This window comes from Eulemur rufifrons, chromosome 25, assembly GCF_041146395.1.
Source record: "Eulemur rufifrons isolate Redbay chromosome 25, OSU_ERuf_1, whole genome shotgun sequence".
Lineage (NCBI taxonomy): Eukaryota > Metazoa > Chordata > Mammalia > Primates > Lemuridae > Eulemur > Eulemur rufifrons.
Genome location: NC_091007.1, coordinates 8,509,470 through 8,534,159, shown reverse-complemented (window position 1 = coordinate 8,534,159; position 24,690 = coordinate 8,509,470). Strand labels below are relative to the sequence as shown.

The 24,690-nt window shown below is 42.9% G+C and overlaps 1 protein-coding gene across 3 annotated transcripts in view; it reads right to left on the bottom strand.

The window, feature by feature from the left end:
* Positions 1–24,690, bottom strand: part of CAMK1D (calcium/calmodulin dependent protein kinase ID) — a 294,987-nt gene that overhangs the window by 95,508 nt on the left and 174,789 nt on the right. For all 3 annotated transcript variants that reach the window (XM_069458689.1, XM_069458691.1, XM_069458692.1), the window contains exon 3: positions 6,661–6,735. In XM_069458689.1, coding sequence (XP_069314790.1) covers positions 6,661–6,735 — 75 coding nt within the window. The remainder of the gene's footprint in view (positions 1–6,660; positions 6,736–24,690) is intronic.

Below are 24,690 nucleotides of genomic sequence, written 5' to 3'. Positions count from 1 at the left end.
AAACCTTTCTACTTTATAGGTTCACCCAGAGATGCCGGGTGCTGAGCTGTCACAGACCCCATCAGAGGCAGACAGCAGCCTAGAACCTGTGGCTCTCAACTCCCATCCCATGCTCTAAATTACTCTCCTACACGAACTCTGTGAGATCATCCCCAAACCTCCCTCCAGATGCCTGACACAATCTCCCAAACGGGAACGAGAGGAAGTTTGCACCTATAGCCTCACCTGTCCCCATCAAATAATCTCTGAAAGAAACCACTTAGATTTCCATGATTCCCAAGAAGGGGCAGTCACTCCCTCAAGAGGCCGGAAGGTGGGGCTGGATTAGAGTATTCCCAAGGTCACCTTGGGCTGCGTTCCTGATTCAATGCTCCCTGCCTCTGGGAACTTGGATCCACTTGGCAAGTCAGGATATAGTCACTGAAGAGCACGTGCACCATGGCGTGTGCGCAAACCCCGGAGTGTCCCAGGGCTCCTTCCCTGGATCCCTCCTCCGCTACGCCCGTGCCTCTTGGATGGTCAGTGGCCTGGCTCCACCTGTGGTGGCCCTGCCACTCCCCTTGGGTCCCCTCCCCCAGAAGCATCGCATTGCCTCTGCTGGCGTCTCCAGCCATAGCTCCCACCAAGATGTCACATGGCCCCCCATCCCAGCCAGACTGAAGCCCCACAGGACCAAACCCCTCCAGACTTAACCCCTCGCAGACTGAGCCCCTCACAGACTGGACTCCTCCTCCCACCCGGTCTCCTTCACGCCCCTCTCTGGACCAGCCCCTCTGCTGGGAGCCCAGCCAGCCCCCCGACGGCAGCACAGCCATCTGGCTAACTCCTCAGCGTCCTCCGTTTAAGGGTAGCTCTTCTGCACGGAGAAAGCAATCGTTGTGGGTCAGGATCTCGCCTCCACCAAGAGAACTACCAAAGAACGCTGGCTGCAATAGCTTCTTTCCCACCCCTCCAACACCGAAGAGAAACCCAAAGCCCCTTTGGCTCTCAATTCGTATCTGCTGTGAACAAAATGAGATTTTTTTGGTAACTTATATATGTAAATATATTAAGGTGTCACTTTCAGAAACACTCTTTTCTTCACGATTACGCTTGGCTACTTACAGAAGGCTTTCTATTGGGAGTAATAATTTATGTTCTAATTAAAACTGTTTCTGGGAACACAGTGCATGATTTATGAATACAATATCCACACGACAGCGAATGGTGGCGACCTTCGCAAACAGGGAACAGTTCCAATAGCTTCGGGCACAAGCCAACAGCGTAGACAAATCATATTTTCTCCTGGAAGCTGCATATCATTTTTCACGTCTTAGGCTACTCGGGAACCAAATTAATATTCTTTACAGAATATGTGTTTAATCCACGGTTCTTCAAGCTTCCGAGGGTAACTAGCCGTACTCAGCTTAATGCCATCAGGGAAAGAAAGAAATATTAAAGATACCTATATCTCATATGGAATAAGTGCAACGCCACAAATCACAACACTGGTAAAATGCACTCATCCATTCATTCATTAATTTAAAAAAATTGTTTAAGAAACATGTTAATTGCTGTGAATGGAATGAGATTGTTCTAGTATGTTTCTGTGATATTATTGAGCAAACATATTTTCCCCTCACAAACCACTATAAAATAGAGGGTATTTTCTAGTTAGCTCTGCTTTTAAAATACTTACTGAATCATAACTGAGTTTTCTAGGGAAACTTAACTACTCACATTAATGGTATCGAAAAGATATTTTTCCTAGAAAATGTTATCATCGTCAAGTGCGAACACGGGACTGCTAGCTGGCTTGGGGAAAGGATCCCATCTCTCTGCTCAGGTTCTTCATAGAAAATTGGGACAACAGTAGCTCCTGAGTTTGTTGCAAGGATTCCATGAGCAAATAAATATGTGTGAACCATTATTCCTTTTCCAGGTGATCATATTAATTAAACACATATTTAGTAAGTGCCTACCAGAATGCGCAAGCACTGTTCTAACAGACGACAAAAGCAGAGGTAACTTATCGGATGGTGACAAGTGCTGTGGAGAGAAATGAAGCCAGGAAAGGGGACAGGGAAGGAACGTCAGTGGTGGTGGCGAGAGTTGCTATTTTATGCAGGGGAGCTGGGGGAATTATCTCGAGGAAAAGGTGACACCTGGCAGAAATTCTAGCGTTTCCTTTATTCCGTAACAGCATGAGGGTAAAGTGTCCCAGCCGGGAAGGAGAGCAGGAACAAAGCTTGGCGGTGTGGGCTCGGCAGGGTGCAGCGAGGACACCAGCCTGGGTACAGCTGAAGGAAAGAGGGAGCGAGTGGCGGACAGGAGGTCAGAGACGTTCCCAGGGGCCAGGACACATGGAGCCCCGGTGGCCACAACAAGGACTTTGTCATTGACACTAAGATGAGAAGCCAATGGGAGTTTTTCAACAAAGGCATGACCAGGTCTAACATGCTGAGAACGAACAGCACAGTCGGGCAGGGTTGGGGGAAGAAAGATACGTTTTGTACAGGAGGGTAGCTTGGCCCAGGGGGGTCGCTGCAGAGATGGTGAGAAGTGGTTGGATTCAATGTAAATTCTGAAGTTGGCGACCAATGGATGGGCTTGCTGGGTGTCAGAGAAAACGACGATGAGTCAAGGATGACTCTGGGTTTTTGGCCCGAGCCATTGGGAGAATGGGACTGCCATTTGCTATGATGAGACAGACAGCAGGAGGAGCAGATTTCGTGGGAAATTCAACAGTTTTTGGATCTGATGAGTGAGCGATGCTTATGACACAGCCAAGGGGAACTGCTGAGCAGACAGTTGGATGTACAAGCCTGGAGCTCGGCAGAGAGGACCAGGCTGGGGACATAAATTGAGACATCACTCACATATGGAAATTTAAGTCTTGTTGAAAATGTGATATATTTCAATAGGAATAACATCTATTTCTCTTTAAAAGAGTATTTCTGCTGTACCCTCTGAATGGTATCAGCCTGAAGCTTACTTTACTTCCCAGGCTGTTACAGAGGTAAAAGGGGAGGTTGAGGCAGCGTCCTTTCTCATGTCCCAAGGCACGGGCTATTCTCCACACGCAAAGTCAGGTGGGAAACAAACTCTAAACAAACTGACTTTTCATCTATAACTTATGTCGATGTCACACCGACCTCCTACTGTCTGAAGAAGAATGTTCCAAAAAGCAGCATCGTGAAAAAAAGGTATTTGTCCAAAACTCAAATAAAATTTAATTATAGACCTCTGTAAACAAGCAAGTCTCTCTTGCGGCAGAAGCACAGGAACAAATCTGCTACGACACTCAGAACTGAAACAGCAATTAGAAAAGTAACAAAATTAAGGTGCTGAGCCTCCCCTATTATATCTGAGTGCCCAAGATGATGTTTCCAGGGAAACCAAAAACCTCCCAGGCACAAATACTGTGAAATACAGTCCCCCACAACGTCGTGTTTTAGATCCTCTCCAAGCATCATATTTAGAAATCAAGGACTTTTCTAAGCTCTTCAAACAAATAAAAACAAACCAACCAAAACAAAAAAACATCCACTTTCCACTTTCCCACTGATCCAGACAGAATAGATACGGGGTCTTAGGAACAAACACTATTGAGCCTTGCCAAACAAAAACAAAAATGCAACAAAAATTAACACGGCCCACGAAATCCTCAAACCAAACCAAAGACTTTCCTACTAGTATTATATTCGGATACATCAAGGGTTTTCTGTCATTGTTTTTTTTCTTTTTTTTTGGCCATTGCTTTTTTGAAAAAAAATCTCACTAATTTAGATAACTAATAGAGGCAAGGAAAGAATAAGAGAGAGGCTAATTTGAATTTTCAACATATCTGACATAAAATATTTTAAAGACATAACTATGACATTAAAATACACTTAATATTTAGGACTAAACTAACAAAGTTTTACCAAATATAATTCCTGTAGGGATCAACCACATGGGTGAATCTCCCAATAAGTGAAATAAGCCACATACAAAAGTGAATTTACTATCTGAATCCATTTATATAATATTTTAGAAAATGCAAAGTCATCTCTAGTGAGTGAAGTAGATCACTGGTTGACTGGGGTCACAGGTGCAGGACACAGGACTTCCAAGGGGAACGAGGACTCTTTGGGGCTCTTGGAAATTTCCGTTGTCTTGACTGTGGTGGTGGCTTTCTGGGTAGGATTCCCTGACATTCATCACTGAATTCAGTTTAAATGGGTACAGTGAATTGTACATAAATTATACCTCAATAAAGCTGATTTTTAAAAAAGTAATGAGAACTAATGAAAAAAAGAATCAAAACAATTTAACATTTAATTAGCATATCTAATTTTTATGTAAATAGAGCTTCTAAACTGCTTACTAGTACACATACATAGTTTTTTCCTTAGCTATTTCAAATGTTCATCGCCTCTAGACTGGATTTTGTGATTAATTTCCCAGACAAACCTCATCCCGGGTCCCCCAAACGTTAATGCCACCCTAATTCCTCTTTGAATTAATAAAAATTCTCAATGAATGTGGTCCCTATTAATGAGGTTTTTCTCTAACTGCAAAAGAGGGAGGATGTCCTTCACAGAAAAGCTCAGGGTGGGGCAGAGGACAGCTGTGCCAACCATATGACTTCCAAGCTTTGTTCTAAGGTTGGTTCTGTTTCAGACATTTTTATGTTCTCATGCCAACGCCTTTTTACATAAACTTCTGCTGGTAAGCATACAACCAAGTTGCTTAGAAAGGCAAAATTTAAATCCACTCAAAATTTATCTCATAAAAATGAAAGACTAGCTGTAGAGACACAGTGATGAAATGACATAGATGTCCAAACAGAAGCCAGCATGCATTGAAGACCTACTATTGGTGACGGACTGTTTCCCAAACATTCTTCTCGTTCACTACTCACCATAGTCCTCCAATGTAAACATTATTATTATCTCCATTTTTTTCCATTTTGGAAACTAATATTCAGAGAGGTTCAGTAATTTGCCCAAATTCACCCAGCTAGTAAGAGGCAGAGGTGAGACTTAAATATTTGGGGGTACGTTAACTGATAATTGGGTATAGTTCCATAAACCCAAAACTTAAGCAAGTAGATACATACAGCTTTGGATTCAAAGTATTAGTACTTTTGCATTACTAATGAAAATGCACGCATTTAAACACATGGCTAACATTTTGTGGGGCTTTTGCTTGTCACCAAAATGTCACATTCTTTCGCTTAGGCAATAATATTTAATAAGAAAATGATTCACCTGCATCTTTAAAGACTTTTTATAACATAAAGTTACGTGAGCTTCCAGGGAATGTCCCCAAATTTGGGGAGAGTTAATACTTTCTAGGAAAAACCAGAAATCTGGCAAATTGTAAAACAGAAAACCAAGCAACCAGAAAAGATGGCATTTAGATCACTGGAGAGTTAACGTGGAACCAAGCAGTCAAAACGCTTGTCTGACTTACAATCAGTCTCATGGCTGATCACAACACACAAATCTCTTAACCACTGGTCACCACCTACAGCTGCCATTTGACAGAGCAAAATCATACATGTGCTTCCAGTGTGGACACCATTAAATACTGACACAAAAATGCCATAACCTACTAAAATATTTTAAAGATAACAGAAGATTGAATACATGCAATGCTGAATATTTATGTGCATTCTGACACGATCCCAAGTTAATGTGTTGTTTCAACATCCATAAGGAAAAGAATACATGGAAAATCAAATTGTTAGCCAAATCCTCAATTCTTCTACATACCCTTGGCAATTTAAAGTCTGAAAATCATTAATAAATCAGAAAATTAAGTATACATTCTGATCTTCAACAAAAATTCTCTTCTCTCATTAAGCTTAATACTACGGCGTTCCAGAATTTATTTGCGCTGGTATTGGTTATGGCGTTAACACTCTGATGCGGTTTCTATTAGTTAATTCTAATAAATGTAGTCCTAGGAGACACCTAGGAATTATAACACTTAGAGTGTTTATGTGAGTGGAGAAGCTAATTTCATCTTAAATTTTTAAAAATACATGTTCAAGTACAGTCCCTATGTGAATATTTGGCTTTCTCATTTCTTCCCTCTTTTGGTCATCTCCAGTGTTAATGGAAGGCAGAAATTACCTAAGCGGGGTAATAATGTCAACTGCTGTGACTCCGATGATACTTCCTCTATGTCTGGCGTGAATCCCCAGTTCAATCACATGTATGTTACCTGCCCCAGTTACAGCCCAAGGGAGGGGACGGAGCACACAGCTACCATCTGCGTCCCTCCCCCGGCATCCCTGGAAAGGCAGACGAGGGTGGGAGTTTCTCCTAGAGACAGGAGCAAAGTGTACTTCACACCATGAGCCCACTGAAGTGTCTTCAGGCAGCAGCATTTGGACCTGGCATATTAGAAAGCTATAACAGCCCACGATGGCAGCGTCGGATGCACTGTCAGGGCTCTAGGTTTTCAGTCTAGCCCAGCAGTTGCACACAAGCAAGGCCTGTAGATCATGCCTGTGTGCGAACCCCCTGTCCTGAGACAGCTGCTGGCTTCTCCAGTGTTCCACGGGTCTCAACACTCCCTAGGCCTCACTCGGCCCACTCACTACATTCATTTATTTTCCTGCCTGCTCCCTGTAGGCAATGGAGTTTGCACCCTGGTCTGCAGTCATCAAACAAACAAGGTACTTACAGTTGCATGACCAAGTACAAGTGATTTGGGCTTTCATAGATGTCTTCCAGGGCAACAATGTTTTCATGCTTAATCCTAAAAGGAGAAAAAAAGAGAAAAAGCACATATACAAACGGTAAGTACAATTAGATGTGAAAAATTTCAAAAACAGATGTCTCTACAGCAAAAAGTTACAAGCCAGAATCCAAAGTCCTTAACAAAACATTTAAGACTCTTCACAATCGTGTCCCCAAACTTTTTCCAGACCCGTTTGCATATTCCCTCTTGTTACCGTCCTAATATTATCTTGCGAGGCCCAACTCAAATGGCCTGAGCCCCCGCGGCAGGATTTACACGCTCCCTCTTCTGCTGTCTCACGATGGCCATCGCGGACTGGCCTGGACAGTCAAGTGTATACACATCCATCTCCCGTAACAGGCTGCATGTTCCAGGAAACAGTTTCACGGTCACGTTCATGGGTACAGTGTAAGCAAAAAACCCAGCCTGACTCCCTCACTGGGGTTCCTGTCTCCGCCACCACCGAATGTCAAACGAATTTCCCAAGCAGAGTAGACCAGTGCTGCTCAAAATATGGTTGTCAACCAGGCGTCTCCAGGGAGCGTGGGAGAAATGCAGGTTCTCAGGCCCGGCTACTGTTATATAGTAGCTGAGGGTGGGGCACAGGTGTCTGCACTTTAACAAGATCCTCAGGTGACCCGTAGGCACAAAGTAGAGCTTGAGAAATGCTGTATTGGATCAGCGCTTCTCAAACATCGTGCAAATGGATCACCTGAGGGTCTGACTACGAGGCAGGCTCTGATTGGGGGGGGGGGGGGGGCTGGGATAGGGCCTAAGAGTCCGCATTCCTAACCAGCTCCCAGGAGATGCTGACCCTTCCAGTCTGCGGACCACACTCTGAACAGCATTGTCCTAAGTAAATAACCAAGGCAGAAGACAACAGCCAAATTCTACCCGCTAGAACTATCCATCAGGAGCAGCTTCTGCTCATAACAAAAGCCTCGCTATTGTTGAAAGCATTTAAAAGAAGAATCATTTTCATTATTCAATTACCACAAACCTGTCACTGAAATGACTTCGGAACCATTTAAAAAATAAGCATGTAACATGCAGATTCTTGAACCCCTTGAAAGCAGGGATTACATTATTTACTTTGTTTCCCCCCCTGCCTGGCACAGATCTGCTTAATAAATATTTGCTGAGTGAATGGATGACGTTTAAAGGTGGTTGTCACTCAACAGCAAGAAGCAACATTATTTAGTTAGGGAAAACGGAGGCAATTTTCCTAAGTGTGTGATGTCTTCCCCACAGAAAGAAGTTTACAAGGTGGAATGAACAGTAATAAAAACTTCCCATCGAGCTGAAAGAAGAGAACAAGGTAATGAACTAAGAGGAGCAGCGCTCTCCTTTGATTTCTATGCTCTTGTTAGTTAATGCAGTTGTTTTGTAGGAGCTGCAACCACAGATTATGCTACAATCACATTTGACCTGACGCAAATGCATAGAACCTAGTTATTTATTTGCCAGCAGTGGTTGCTGCACGACCTGAGCAAAGTATTATAAGCTCTATATTATATGGACCAAATAAATTATACCACTAAGGAAACCAAGAGAGCTTAATTTGGGACTGTCAAGATCCTACACATTAGTGGCATTTTCATGATTAGATATACCTGAATATGACCACCAAAAGTATACAATCATGTAAATCTTCACTTTTTGGAAATTTTTACAAATTGGCCATTGGAATCAATGAACACAAATATTTTCTTCCAGTCAAGTTAATTTGGGAGTTAATTAAGAGCTAGGCTGACGGGGAGATGAGAAGAATGGGATTATGGGATTATGCCCGATAAAATGCAGGGCAGGCGGTCACATTTGAATTTTAGATACGCAGTGGATACTTTTGTAGTATAAGTATGTCCCAAAGACGGCCTGGTTGTTTATCTGAAATTCAAATGTAACTGAGCACCCTGTCATTTCATGTGCTAACTCTGATCACCCTGGTTACATGAATCATTCAATCAGCCTTTAAACTCGGTTTCGAGTATGGCACCTGCAGTCCTACCTCCCCTTGGAGCTTGAACCAAGAAGGCTATTTAGAGCCCTGGAGTTCAGTCATTAATACAGAACCAACTACATGCAAAGAATCAACTCTGAACAAAGCACTTGCCTAGCCCAAAATATCAGACTCTAATAAATGAAGACCACAGTTCCTTCCTTGGATGCATGGGATTGAGAAGTTAAAACCTATTTTAACCCGTCACATCTTATGTGAGTGCTAACAAGAAATTAATTTGAACCCACGAGAACATTCCAGAGATGTGTTGCAGATAGCAGAGCAACCCCACACAGCAGTGGAACAGTGGCTGGAAAGATACTTCCACTATCTAGCCCTCTTCACGATTCCTTCATGAAGGAATCAAGTGATTAAGCAATTGTCATTTACCGAGTTTCTGCTATGTGTCTGGAAGAAGAGAAGATAAATATTATATAAAATAAGGTTTTGCCCTCAAAAAGCATATCATCTAGACACAGATCCATGAAGCAATTAGAAAAGAATTAAACGCTAAACTCTTTGGATTTGCCTTTAAGGTCAGAGAAAGCACGGCCCCGTATGGGGCAGAATTATGGGGAAGGCCTCAAGAAAATGATGGGCATTGAGCAGGCATGGGTATTGCGTGAATAAGCATACTTGAGAAATTTCAAATAAATCCTAAAATGGCCTCTTAAATGTCTCTTAAGAAAAGTGGTTTAATTAACTTGGAGCTGTTCGAATACGGAAAAAGAAAACATGCTGGCCTCCCACATCTGTTCTCAGGTTCTTTATTCCACCCTCAGACTCCTTATCATATACAAAAGCTGAACTTAGAGTTTTAACGTCATTTTAGCACTTAGGTTATTTGCACAAAATGGTATAATGTGCATAATCCATACATTTAGGACGAATGCACCATCACTAGCTGAGGATCTATCCCATGCAAATGCTTCCCACATGCCGCCTCCCCTCTTTTCATTATTCATTCAACAAACATCTGCTGGGTGCCCACCATGTACCAGGCACAGTCCTAGGTATTATGAATTCAGTGAAGGACAAGACACAAGAGACAGTCTAGGGCTTCCTGGAGCTCACACAGGCTACAGCTAGAACACTTCTCAGGCAGTCTGTCTCGTGTTTAGTAGAAAATCAACCTCCTGGTAACTAGTAGCGACTCCTGAGAGTAATACAGAGCTAGTGCATGCCCTCTTCCTCCTCATCGTACATATCTGAGGGATATAATGCCACTGCTTATCTCTTCTTGTTGTTGACCAGTCTTCCTACAACATTGTTTATATTTTTCTCATCACTCTTTGTCACTCTTGTTTGTCCAGACTACGGTATTCAGAACTGGAAGTAATGATCCCAGCATAAAATACAGTCTCAAGAATAGGGTATTGCCGAATGCAGGGGTTCAGGCCTGTAATCCCAGCACTTTGGGAGGTTGAGGAGGGAGAAACACTTAAAGGCCAGGAGTTTGAGACCAGCCTGGGCAACACAGCGAGACCCCATCTCTACAAAAAAATAAGAAAAATAAGCCAAGTGTGGTGGCACACGTCTGTCGTCCCAGCTACTGTGGAGGCTGAGGCAGGAGGATCGCTTGAGCCTAAGAGTTTGAGGCTGCAGTGAGCTATGATCCTACCACTGCACTCCAGCCAGGGAGACAGAGTGAGACCCTGTCTTAAAAAAAAATAGAATATTAAATAATAAAGTAGAACTACTAACCACCATGAGCTGGATATTATAATTCTACAAATAGATGTTAACATTGAGTTCTCTTTTTTTGTTTTTAGCAGCTGCAAAAATGTTGGCACATAAGGAATATAAGCTCCATGTAGGTAGGAATTTTTGACTGTTTTGTTCACTACTGTCTCCCTAATGCCAAGCAAGTGCATGGCAGGTAGTTCATTTGCTACATATTTCTTGAATGAATGAAAATGAAGCTTAGGTTCAAATAAAAAGCAGATCGTTTTTACTTGAACTCTACCAAACATAATCTCCTTTCTTACTCAGACTTGATCTTTTGAGCTTAAAGTCAAGCCTTCACGTTTAGCTTTGTTAAAACTCAATCTTCTTGGATTCCATGCAGTGTTTCAGATGACCAGCAGTATTCAGAATCTTGATTTGTTCATCTATAGTATTTATTATCCCTCCCAACTTTGGGCCATCTGCATATTTGGTACACATCCATCCTACATGTCTTCATCCAAATTCCTAACTAGAATTTTAAATGGGAAGGGCATATGTCAGAGCTCCATGGCATTCCACCAGAGACCCCCATCAAGATAACCATGAGATTAATCGGCTGGCTTCAATTACTGTCTAGTTGCAAACCCAGCAGTACTATCTTCTAGCACATATTTTACCATCCTATCCATACATAAGGAGACAATTAGATGCTGTGCTGAAATGGAATTCCTCAGCTCTACACATCACATAGTACTATTTAAAAGGGAAATGGGATGTTTGGGAAGATTTGTTCTTAGTAAACCCATGTTAACTCCTAGCAACCACTACAGTCTTTACTAAATGATCACAAACCATCTGCTTAATTTTCAGTTCCAGAATTTTTCTGTGCGTGAAGTCATGCTTTCCAGCCTATAGATCTCATAGTCTACCTTTTTTATGTTAGGAAAATTTGACAGCATCCCTTACATTGTTTTCTTAAACATTTCAACTGCGACTCTTCTGTGATAGAGGCAATTTCCTCATTCCCCTGGGATGTAACAAATCTAAACCTAGTGATGAGCTAATGTTATAACTTTCTTTAGGCCTTACTTACATAGTTGTTTTATATGCACCATTTATTGAGTGTTAACTATGTGTCAGGACTATACTAAGTACTTTTAAGTATTTCATCTACTATTAACAACAACCCTACAAAGTAAGTATTATTTTCTCCATTTTTAAAAGAGGGAGGAAAAAAAGAGAGGAGACGATCCCAGCAGTTTAAATAAGTATTCCAAGGTCACATAACTCAGAATTGCCATTGCTGAGACTCTATTCTGAGTCAGTCTGTTCTGACTCGCAAGCCCATGTTAAAGCAATTACCTGATAACTTCATCTTAACTAAGTTATAATGAGAATATCCAAGAACTCATATAAATTCAGAGTTATTTGTATAAAATTATAACACCCTAAGTCAGGGTATTAATTTCATCTCTAGAAATATAATTGTCTACTTCTAGGTGTGCCAAGATTTGTTGAACTAACTTGAATCTAGTGGATGCTCTCAAGATACCTGATTGTAAACATCCTAACAGATGAAATCCCAGAGGGTCAAAGTGAATGAGAAAAAGACATGTTCAGAAGTGAAAGGAATATTTAAGAGTCCAGAAATAATAATTAGAAAGGGCCTCTCATCAGTCCATATCTGCTTGTGTCACCAAAAGGGAGAATAAAGGCAGAGATGTTAGTCGCAGGCAAACAGAGGGCTGAGATTCTATCAACTTGCCCAGCTAAACCTCTGTAGGTCAACACTCAGTCTTTCCAAAGCATGGCCAAGAGGATCTCTGTGCATGAGAAATGTTCGCCCCCCAAACAACAAACCCTTCTACAATGTGCATAATTCAAAGCAATCATAATGTCACTGAAAGCAACTTTAGGTGATAAAAAGAACCTCAACTTAATTTTCACCGCTTATCTACCAGGCCCAAAGTAAACATTAGCTGATACATCTATGTACAGAGGGCAAATATTTTATATGGCAACCTACCCTAAAGCCATCATGATTCCTAATAATTGACAGAAGTGGATAGGGGGAAGTCACTCAGGCAGAAAGAGAAAAGTTGAATGGGAAAACAGCGCACGGACACTGATCCAAACTCCAGCCTGCATGGTAACTGACAGCCAAGCAAGAAAACCCCAGAAAGAGCCAGGAAAACATTTTAAAATTCATGCCAAAAAAAAAAAAAGTCAGTACCAAATGCACAAGTAGGCCCCATTCCAAAGCCCCCAAGCTGGAGGGAACATCAGGACCCAAAGGACAGGCAAGCTATTGAATGCATACCCTTCTATGAAGTCCTAGCAACATCATCTCCCCGCCCAGCCTCATTTTTCACAGTTCAAGGATTCATAAATTTTTAACTCCATGTCAAATGAGGAAAGTTAAAAAAAAAAAAATTTGAAAGAAAGAAAAAGCAAAGCAAAGAAGTGAAGGGGAGAGGGAAAAAATGTTCAGCATTTCTTGCTTTTTCTTACTCTATAATATCATGGTTCATTGATGGGGGTAGGTAGACTATGGCAGCAATTATGAGGTGTTCTGAGAAAGGAAGAGACAACAAAATCCCTTTCCTTGGTATCAACAGTCTCTGGAAATAACCACTTATCTACTCGGGTTATAACAAACCATAAGCGGACAAGAAATGGAAGGAAATATAATCAGAGGGACACACAAGAGACAAACTGATTATCCGGGAGGGCAGGGCAGGGATAGCAGCCATTTCTCCCCTTAGGGTGTGAGGCGTAAGTTACGTCAATGAACTGTGCCCAGCTTCCGGTCCAGCTTCCGGTCCTCCGCTCAGTCACTTCCGGGTTCACACTCTAGTCCGGGAAAGTCCTCCCTCTGGGGACAAGCAAGTTCCCCCAGACCCCATGCAGGAAAGATTATAAAGGACTAGGTCATTCACCACCCACTACTCTCGCTTTTTCTAAACAGATCACAAAGTTAAAATGTTATTCACACAAAAAAGAGGCTGTGGTTCACTGGCAATGGAATTGCCTCAAATATTTGAAGACTAGTGTGAGGTCTTCACAAACACTCTTGTTTGTCTAAGTAAATGTTTAATGTTTATTTGAATTTTTTAGAAAAATCATTTCCTCCTTTCTTGGGTCAGGTTTTTTTTTTTTTTTCTTTCTCTCGCACATAAGCAGCATGGGGACTGATGCTGAGAATATTGGGATATTGCCAGTCACAAGAAAAGCGACAGCATTGAAACATCGGCCAGATGGTATTAAAAATAATACCTTTCATTTTTATAATGTAACTGCCACATTCGCAGATGTTACCCCATTTCATTCTCACAACAACCCCATAAAGGAGGCATTATTATTCCTCTCCACAGATGATCACTCCTAGTTTATCACCAGCCAATTGTTCTCCCGAGCTCCCTCTGGTCTCACTCTCTTCCTAACCACTCTCCATGCTGTCTCCTGAGTGATCACTCCAAAATGCAAAATGTATCAAACTCCTTAGCTTCAAATCTATCCCTGACTCCTTGTAGTATGGAATAAAGTTCAAGTGACTGGTATGATTGACAAGTCTTGTTACTTGGTCTTCACTTGCCCGTCCCATCTCATCCTCCACCCTTGCTCCACATCAAAACTTTACTGAACACAAGCAGCTCTCGCACACTCTCTCCTCCTTTAGCCACATGGGTGTGCCCATCCCTCTCCTAATTTCTTACTGAACGGATACTTTAAGACTCAGTTCTACATCACCTCCGCTGAGAACCCTTTGCTATTTCTCACAGCTTGCAGTACCGATCACCTTTCCTCTGGGCCACCCAAGTTCTTTTATCACCTTGCTGTACACACTGCACTGCATCCCAAGTATCTGTTGATATGCATATGTGTATACACATTTACATGATTTTATATACAGAGATAAAGGTCTAGAGGGACACATATCAAACCAATAAGTAGGTACCTTGGAAAGTGCTAGAGTGTGAGAAGATTTTCACTTTCCAGTTTTTCCTCCACTGGAGTTCTTTATCTGAACCATAGAACACAGAAGACAATTCGAGTGACTGTTTTCTCAATTCTCCCAAACAGAGCACCATTCTAGTTGCACAGGAGAGAAGTTAATTCAGTATATACAATGAACATGTCAAGCATCAGGGGTTCATTCTCTCGCTGAACCCACAGAGAGAAAGGATGCTAGGCTGTTGTACGGCCCAACTTTTACAGAGAGGTGCTGTACAAAAGCTCTTCATCAAGATCATTAACACCTGGTTCCCCAAAATACATCCATAATGCTACACACAAAGAAACACATTCTCATTAGTCAAACCACACAAGAAGTCAGGAGATTAGGTTGGATCTTAGGTCTGACACATCTAACTGCAAAGATTTTAAACAAGTCATTCAATATTCTCTGACTTGATTTCCTCATTTGTTAAATGAACATTAAAATATGTGGTCTTATTATCTATCTATCCACACATAAATACACGTGTTTATGTAAAATATACACATCTCGTATATGCATATCACATTACTGTATACATGGAGAGAGATCTTGTCTATTAAGAATATAGGCCACTTCAGGAGTGACAAGAATTCAAAATCTCAGGCTTCAAATCACCTCTCTTTTCTGCTAGCAGACAGAGATCTAAATGGGCAACTAAGGAACAAAGTCAATTAGCCAAAAACTGCAAGCCAGTTTTGTTGTTCTTGTTTTTTAGGGAGTAAGTACTGTACACATGCTGATACTCTCTTTGTGAAATGAGTTTTGCTTTGAATCTGTAAAACAAACATCAATAAAAACCCTTGTGCATAGCTGACCATATTTTCTTAGGACTATCTGGAGCAACCTTCGTTCAGAGCAGTACACAGTAGGGTGAGGCTGTAGCCACATTCTTATGTAGGGAGGCAGTGTTAGAGCCTGTAATGACACCAGGGGAAGGGTATGGAGGTGCTGGTTCAGTCTTCAACTATGTGACCATGTTCTGGTCACATCACCTTCCAGGGTCTCAGTTTCCTTATCTAGAAATTAACCAGCCAGACAGGAAACTCCCCGAGGTCCTTTCCAACTCTAACAATCAATGAATCTAAACTTACAACGAGGCAAAGTGCATTAAGGTATATATGAGTAAGCCCATATCTGGTGTTCTCTAGAATAGTCCTTGCTAGACAGAAGCCAAGTTTGTCAGTTAGACATGGAATAGAATTTCCTGGGATACGAAATCATTTACACAGAAAAGACCTGCTTTCCCTTCTCCCATAATTAGTCTCTGTAACGCCCTGGACAAATAGTAAATTGTCCAAGTGACTTGCTCATGTCTGGGATGGCGCCAGAAGGTCCAACTGAGGCATGATGGTCTTTAGTCCAAAGGGGAAATAAGTTAAGTTTAATTCAGTGTGAAAAATCCAGTGTTTGGCTATAACAAACACTCAATGAATGTTTGTGGAAGAAAGAATAAATGAATGAGTGAATGAACAATTAATTCTGGCCTTCCAAAAATCACACAGGCTACAGACGCTCAAAAGTTGCATACGTAAGTCAAAAAAAGTTAGAAGACTTCACTGTATATTTCTATCCTTCTCCTGTTATCATCAAGACAAGTTACCAGCGAGAGGGTCTCAAGATTGGCTGCGTGCTAGAGTTACTTAAGGAGTTTTAAAATATACTGATACCTGGTCCACTCCTGGAGATTGGGATATGGTCTAGGCATAAAGATTTTTTTTTCTTTAAGCTTCCCAAGGGATTCAAATGTGCAGCAGTTTGAGAACCACCAGTAAGTTACTAAATGACTGAGAATCTCAGGGGATCTGAAAGGATTCAACTGCAGATACTTGGGAGTTGGTAACTCCACAATTTTTCGTGTCCATTTAAAATTTATCTTGGCTGAATACATTTACTTGATAACAGGTCTGATTTTAAAGGTAAGATTCGGGGTGTCCTGAGGATAAAGGTTCAAAGTTAAATGGCCAATACATTACTCCTCTCAAGAAAAGAGTATGAAAAATTAACAAACTTCAACTGATTCTAATATTTCTTAGTAGTATTAGTGATATTTCTTCTAATATTTCTTAGTAAGGCTTTGACATATCAAACACATTTCGGGGAGTGTTGTCTTTTCCTTCCTTAGATTTTTTGGTAACTCTTTGTGGAAGGGTAACATATATTTCTCTGGCTGTTTTAACATGGAGAACATGAAGGTGCTCACCTGCCTTGGATACAGCCGAACTCATGTAAGTTGGACTTACCAGCTTCACTGATGTGAGAACACACACCCAAAGGCAGCTTAGAAGGGAAATCTCAGGTTTGATTCAGGTTCACGGTGGATGTTACAATGCAACTGCAGAAGCCACTGCTGTATGAATACTGTCGACGACACATAACCAGGTGCCAAGACTGCCTGAGCCGAATCCCACAGCCACATCCTACTCTCTACCCCAGACTGAAGAGATAGGGCTTGGATTCAGGAAGCATCTTCGAGACTTCTGGCTCTGAACACCTGCGTTTATGTGAGCATAAGTGAAAGGGAACCAAAATAATGTGCTGGGATCTAGGGAAAAGAGATCATTTCCTTTTTCTTTCCAACCACCAATGTCCTGTGCTTGCTTTGAGCTGAGGCCCATATCAAGGGTTCTATATTTCACAACTCGAACCCAGGACTGTGCCAATTCGCTCGGTGCCCCGAATGGCTGGCTCAGCTGCAGGGCCTGGTTCCACACCGACAAAGAGACTCAGGCCTACTAGTAAGGAAAGGGGAGGACCCCGGGCTGCCACCTTCGCTCCAACCAGGTAATGAGGCGTCTGGGACACAGGTGCAGATGATCCTGGGCGTCCCACTGAAGCTGGAATATGGTGACACTGATTTAGACAGCGGGAAGCCAAGTGTAAGAGAAAAACATGGGATAAAAATAGTAAGGAGAAAAATAGAGAAAGTGAAGTCTGTTTTGAACAATTGTCTAACATCAGTTCACTTTTAGACTTAGGGGGATTGAATTCATACTGTAAAATGTTCCTCAATATTCTAGGAAAGTGCCCACACTCAGAGATGGTGGTGTGGAATCGAGTGTTCTTTAATTTTTGCACATCAGTAATTAATGTTGTCACACCATCAGCCCAGGTCAGATCCAGACAATCAGGCACATTGAAATGGAAGAAAACATCTGTTAAGCACTTACATGTTGGGAATTTGTGCAGGTGTTTGTGGTTAGTTGTATATGTTTTTTTTTTTTTTTCTTTTTTTTTTTTTTGAGACAGAGTCTCACTCTGTTGCCCAGGCTAGAGTGAGTGCCGTGGCGTCAGCCTAGCTCACAGCAACCTCAAACTCCTGGGCTCAAGCGATCCTCCTGTCTCAGCCTCCCGAGTAGCTGGGACTACAGGCATGCACCACCATGCCCGGCTAATTTTTTCTATATATATTTTTAGCTGTCCATATAATTTCTTTCTATTTTTAGTAGAGATGGGGTCTCGCTCTTGCTCAGGCTGGTCTCGAACTTCTGAGCTCAAACGATCCGCCCACCTCAGCCTCCCAGAGTGCTAGGATTACAGGCGTGAGCCACCTCGCCCGGCCTGTATGTGTTTTTTAACGTAATATCTTATTTTATCATAATCTCCATCAGTGTGTATAACAGGGGCACTTCTGTGCTATGGTTCAATATCTGTCCCCTCCAAAACTCACGTTGAAATTTAACCCCTAAAGTGGCAGTACTGGGAGGTGGAGCCTTCAAGAGGTGATTGGGTCATGGGGGCTCTGCCCTCCTGTGTGGATTAATCCATTCATGGACTAATGGGTTATCATGGAGTGAGACTGGTGGCTTTATCAGGACAGGAAGAGCTGGCGCAGTCAGCCTCCTCACTATACGATGCCCTGCGCCACCTTGCGCCCCCACCAGCAAGAGCCATCACCAGATGTGGCCCCTCAACCTTGGACTTCTCAGCCTCCATAACTGTAAGAAAGAGATGCCATTTCTTTATAAATTACTCAAGTTTCAGGTATTCTGTTAGAAGCAACAGAAAATGGAGAGAGACACTCTGCTCTTTCTCGAGAAAGAGCAAAGTTCTTCATAACTGAGACTGGATTCATGATTAGAAAGAAGACCGTGTTTTGCTTTGTTGATGATTTTTTTTAAAAGAAAGGGTGTGTTATACACATCACCTCTCCCAAACCACATTTTATGGTAGGCAGGTGTTAAATGCTGAGGCAGTTTGAGTTTATAGTTTTATTATATCCTGCTAATAAAAGATTATGATAACTGAAAATCTTAAGAAACTTCCAGCGCCATAATTCTCAGGAATGACACTATGAATGGGTTGTGGCTCATCAACTAGTTGCTATTCATCTACTTTTCTTTCCCAGAGTTTAAAAGGGCATTAGAGGAAAGCAACTGTGTCATGAGGGATGAGGGGCCGGGAGAAATCCAAACACATGCAATGTCCCTGACAATAACCCAAGGGTGGCCGGGGAGGGGGAACATGGCAGTCGCCGCTCTCCTGTGTTCAGCAGAGCAGCTGATGTGCCCAGGTGGTGGCCCCGGTCTGCAAGGCAAAGGACAGAGAGGGCCGGGGCAGGGTGAGGTCACACACAGGCCACTAAGTACTTTTTAGGTGACTCTGCCTTTTCAGAGCCAGGCATAAATATCTTTTCCCTCAAGCATCACGGCATATTAGTCCCATGGCTGGACTCCACCAAGGTCACTTTTGACCAGTGCTTTTCAGTCTGCTTCCCCTTAAGTCCCCCAGGTTCTCAACAAATCCTTTAGAGATGTAATGAAATACAACCTGCACGGGCCCAGCTGCAATCGGTACCAAATGCAAACAGTGCAGAGATCACCACCATGTTCATCTGTGTTTGCACTGATAGAATCTAGATTACATAAATGTTACACAATTGAAATTATAAGTTCACACTGATAAAACACTATAACTTCCCTGTTTATATATTGTAATTTTACATACGAATTTATTTTTTAAAAGGATTCTGCTACTAAAAAACAAAGAATAGAAAACAAACAAAAACATATAAAAAAAGGTGGGGAGGGGGGAAAACCAGTGCAATAAACAATTCAGAAGTGGTTCAAAAGTGTTCCCCTGTTCACGTAGTGACAACTATTTTTATTAACATATTTTTGAAGCAAAGGGAAGATCTGCCCTCTAAAAGGTATTTCCAAAGATGGAAACATGCTGCTTCTTCCTAAATCTTTGGACTCTTCAGAGTTTCTTTTTAAAAAAGTTATGTTAATATCAGGAAGCCAACAATGCAACAGTGGCGACAGGTGGGGTGGGGAGAGGTGCACGTGCACAACCCTTGCGTGCAGATGTGCAGATGGGAACTTTTCGGCCTGTCTCCTGAAGCCCAGTCTAAAGCCCCACGGTTGCAGGATCCACGGCGTTGGAGCTGCTGTTTCACGAGAGGCTGGGGAGGTGGGGGCGGAGGGAAGCCTGTTTGATCCACACCGCAGGCAGAGAGCCTGGCAGCAGGAGTTAGCGCAGGGAAAGGATGCCAAGAACATTTGAGGGGTAGAGAAACAGAAAGAATAAGGTGGAGGAAGGAGCAAAGTGTGGCGCCTCCTGAAAAGCAGGCAAAAGTCTGAGTCAGGATTCTCTCCCAGCATCTGCGTGCAACCTCAGAAGGCAGCGGGAGCCCCCGAGGGATGTGCGATGGTTGGTTAATTTCAGGAGCTTTGGGGGAAGCGTTGGGGGCTGGGGGCTTGCAGAAGGGGATCGATCCTACAGAAGGGTGTGGGGCTAGATGAGCCACCTGCTGGGGCTTTCCCCCATTTATCTTTTTCCCCTTCTCTTTTTATTCTTGCGGGTGAAGGGTGGTACTGCTGGTGGTCTTAGCATCTGGAGATCTAGTGTTTTTTGGTAACGAATAAGCACACAGAAGCTCTGCTTCCTGCGATAGCTGCTCAGACATCACGAGCAACCACCCCACAGGGAGGCCCCGACTGCGGTGCAGACTGGGGCAGGTGAGGGGCAGGGAAAAAGCATGACCCCTTACTGCCCTTGCATGACCCCACCGTCACCCTTGCTCAAAGTCCACTGCACCCAAGAGTCATAGGAGCAGCATCATGGCACACTATTTGCAGAGAGCTTACGTAAAACCCACAGACTTGAGTCTTGCTAAAACACCGAGAGAGGATCTATGCATGTCAGGTATGAGGCTAAGCAGTGGAGGAATAAAGATAAATAAAACAGAGTCCCTGAAACCCGCTGGGTGTTAGGCCAGTGTGGGAAGATAGATGTGCACGTAAACATCGAGATACAGCATGGCCAGCGTCCCAGCCAGCCAGACACGGAGCTATGCAAGCACGGCCTGCTCCAGGGCTGCACTCTGCCCCGGGCACTCTGGCAGGGCTGCACCCCAGGAGTGACCTGCGCTCCGGGTACTGGCAAGTGAGCTCTGCACAGGAAGGCAAGGGAAAAGACCATGCCAGAGAGGGGGAACTGCATCTGCAAAGACACGGACGCAGGAGGGTGCTGTGGCTGGAACAGAACACTCAGGTGGATGGCAGGTCCCTCCCAGAGTAGATGGGGACCAGCAAGACAGGGGCTTCCATTGCCAAGGTCACCTGTGTGGGTTTTATGCCAAAGGAACCAAGAAGCAATACACAAGTGCAAAAAATCCAGCTCTAAAAAGAGCAAAGGTGATGTTTTCCTTTGCGGGGATGTTGAACTTGAGCAATGTGAAATAGTTCCTTGTAAACCCTGCTTGCAGTCCCGACCTCCCCGCTCTCACCAACGCTGTAACTTTAAACATGGAGTTTCACTTCACTCCACTTTTAATTTCCCAAGTGGACAGTTCGTATACACTTTTCCCTTTCGTCATGAACAAGTGGAGAAAGTCAATTTGGCCAGAGTGTAAAACGCCTGGATTTCCTTGGAGAATAAGGCTGACTCAGGAGCCCTTAATAGGGAGTGATGGAAAAACTGGAGTCCTGCACAATGTCAAGTTCATTACTCTTTTTACCAATATTATCTTTTCCTCTAACAGAAAGAGGAATTGTGAGAAAGAAAACAGTCTCTGGCATTCTCTGGGGTCTCTTTCCCACATGTCCAGAATTAGAATACCATTGACTGAGTACTTGTCTTCAGAAAATATACTGTACGTGTTGGAGAGACCGTCTCATGCCCATCAACAGCAAGCACGTTGACTGGAGAAAGCGCCAGCTACTTGGGGGGATTTCTGGTACGGTAAAGGACCTGCCCTTGACCCCCCTCAAGTTTCCATGGACTCCCCCAGCACCCAGCCCCCGGCCATGCGCCAGCCTCTCCTTCCTTTCAGACACACGTCTGCCTGCTCTTTCTTCTTTTCTTAACATGCACCCAAAACAAACTTGGAACCTAACGATAACACAGCGACAAAGTCAAGGCAACACACCCCACGGCTGCCTCTCTGTATTACAGTGAGCTTGGACTTGGCAAGTACAACCCCTGGCTCAGGCAGGTGGTGGGGAGGGACAGGGGAAGATCTTTTGTTCTTTGTGTTACAGGACATCGCTCAGCTGAACTGCGGCTCCATCCCAGCCCCTGCGCAGGCCAGGCAGAGGTCTGGGTGGGCCTCCCAGGTGGGCGGAGGTCACAGGCTTTGTATGGGACGATTAAAATCATTAACGACAATCGTAAAAGACATCCAACAGACAAAACGTCTCCTGGTGAACACTAGTCCCTGATCTCTGGATATACTGGAAAAGAATCTTTGAAGTGGGGATTAAATAAAGTAAACAGATTAACACAAAAGTCCGTCTAGTGGTGTGGTCACCAAAGCCAACTGATTATCGAGGTCCCCGGGGAATACGCACACATGGTCCACCTCTTCCCCGGTTCTACGAAAACACCATTGCCAGGCAGGTGGGGCCCGGGAACCACGTACATTTTTTGAAAGCCTCTGGAAATCCTAATGGTTAGGCAAAATCTGAGAACGAACACTCTAGCCAGCCCTCTGCTTACAGATGGGAGAATTAAGTGATGGCCCCACAGCCTCTCAGCTGGTGACAATGACAGTATGTCCCAGGACATAGTATCTTTCTAGTCTATGAAGAAACAACTTTTTTTATAAGTAAAGTTATAATAAGTCAAAACAACAAATGACTAAATATGTTCCATCTCCTACCAGGTTTGAATTTTGAATTCTTGGGCTCCTCCCAAGATGGTGGCATGAAGAGAGGGGACTCCCCCACCACTTCTTGTCCCATAGCTGAGTGTCCAGGACCTCGGCCCTCATGTCCATGCTCCATCTGCACACCTGCACGCAGACGTGCCACGGGCCTGGGGACATTCCACCAGCAGTGCTGCGGGCTCTCAGGAGCAGGGACCCAGGAAGAAGCCCATATGGGCCCTGGAGGGACACTGGAGGTCACTTGAGAGGAATTTCTGGTGTGAAAGGGGATGGGATGGGCACTGGGTGGGAAGGTCTTCTCAGCCCTATGTCCCTGACCCCGCAGACATCTCCCTCCTGGGAAAGGGCACAGCTGGCACGAAGCCAGGACAGAATCCCCTAAAGCAGAGGCTCCTCTTGCCCAGGTCTAAGCACAGAACATTCTCCTGCAGCACAGAATGGTTCCTGCCCAGCTGGAGTTAGCCTCTCTCCCCCTCCACGTATCTTCACTTACGTAAATAGGGAGACACGTCTGTACAGCAACTGCTTTTCTACGAAGCACTGATGTTGACGCATAGGAAATTTTTAAGGAAATTTGCTGTGTATTTCTAAAGTGAAAGAATCCAACATGACTACTCAATGACAGACATTTTTTTTAGGTCATGCAGTACTATCCTACAATTCAGTTGGATGTTGATATTTCTCTTTTTGTTCATTCCCATATTTTTTGTAATAGCTATGATTTACTTAGAGCTTAGTACGTGCTAATCACATTTCATTTCAATATCATATTTGGACAACTGAAAACCCTAGGGGAGGGGTCTGTTTTATAAGGAAGGGAGCTGAGATTGAAGGAGATTAGATAATTTGCCCAAGGTCGTATGACAATTTTGTCGCACATCTTGAGCTGAAACCTACGACTATCTCATTCCTAAACTTACTTCCTCCTACAATATCAACCGCCTCTGAAATGAAAGTATAGATATATTTCTCCTTGTTTCTTTAAGATGAGTACATTTTTTCAGAGAAAGAGAAGTTTTACTATTTCTGTAGTATTATAATAATATAAGTTACATAATAAGATTTTTTCCAAATTTCTACTTTACTTATAATTGTGGTCAGAGAGGGCTCTTTGGAGACACACAAGTCAGAGTGAAAGAAGTTAAGAACTATTAAAAGGAAAGAATATTAAAAATGCTCACTGACATTCCAGGAAATTGCTATCCTAATATAATTTTCAGGAGGAAAAAAATCTTTTAAAATAAATTATGTTTTAGTTCAGAAATCACCTCCCATACTAAGACTCCAGTTTTTAATCCAGTTTCTGTAGGAAAAGGATTAAGAGAATTTTTAAAAGTAATTCTTCCCATGAATATTTATTTTCTGTTGAGTGGAAGATACTAAACAGAAGCTACTCTTTACAATGTTTCGATTACTTTAAAAAAAAAAAAAACGAGGCATATGTGAGAAATTATAGAAATTCTTCAAATAGTATGAAAATAAATAAAGTCAGACAGCTTCATGGTGAAAGCAGACAAAATAACTTTAACATTTCCTAAGGAACATGTTCCATAGGCAGCATTTTTAGATGAACGGCTCGTAAGTTATTTTTTAAAAACACTGACGGTGTTTTTAAAAAACCAGAGTTGCCTCTCATCAGCCAAGCTAATCCCTTCCTTTGATAAGTTCTTGATTTTTACTTGGTGACCCACATCACCCCCATATAACTTGTGCTTTGGGGAAAACTAACTCCACCTCTGGCAGGAAGACTAGGGCATTTGGTGCAGGTCTTGAACCAGGAAGTAATTGCCATAGACATCACTGGAAGCCATCTTGGAACCCCAAGAAGGAGCTAACTATGGCGCGAAGCTGTGGAGAGCAGAGCAAAGAGAAGGGCAGAGGCCAAGGTCTTGATCTCATGGTTGTTTTACTGAATCAAACCAAATGTGAGCCCACCCTATCTCTGGGTGACCAGACACATCACCCAATGAGTCTCGTTTATTATTTAAGCCAATTTGACCTTTGTCTTCTGTTGCTTACAATCAAATGCATCTTAATTGACACAGAGGTTCTGACAAGTGAGGAAGTTCATCGACTTCTAGTTGTTCCTAAGTGTAAACAAAAATAGAAGTCTATTTCAAACCTGGATTTACAAAAAATATTTAAAATGATAGCTCAATAATGAATGTCATTATTCATCTTGACTAAATATAGTAGGGC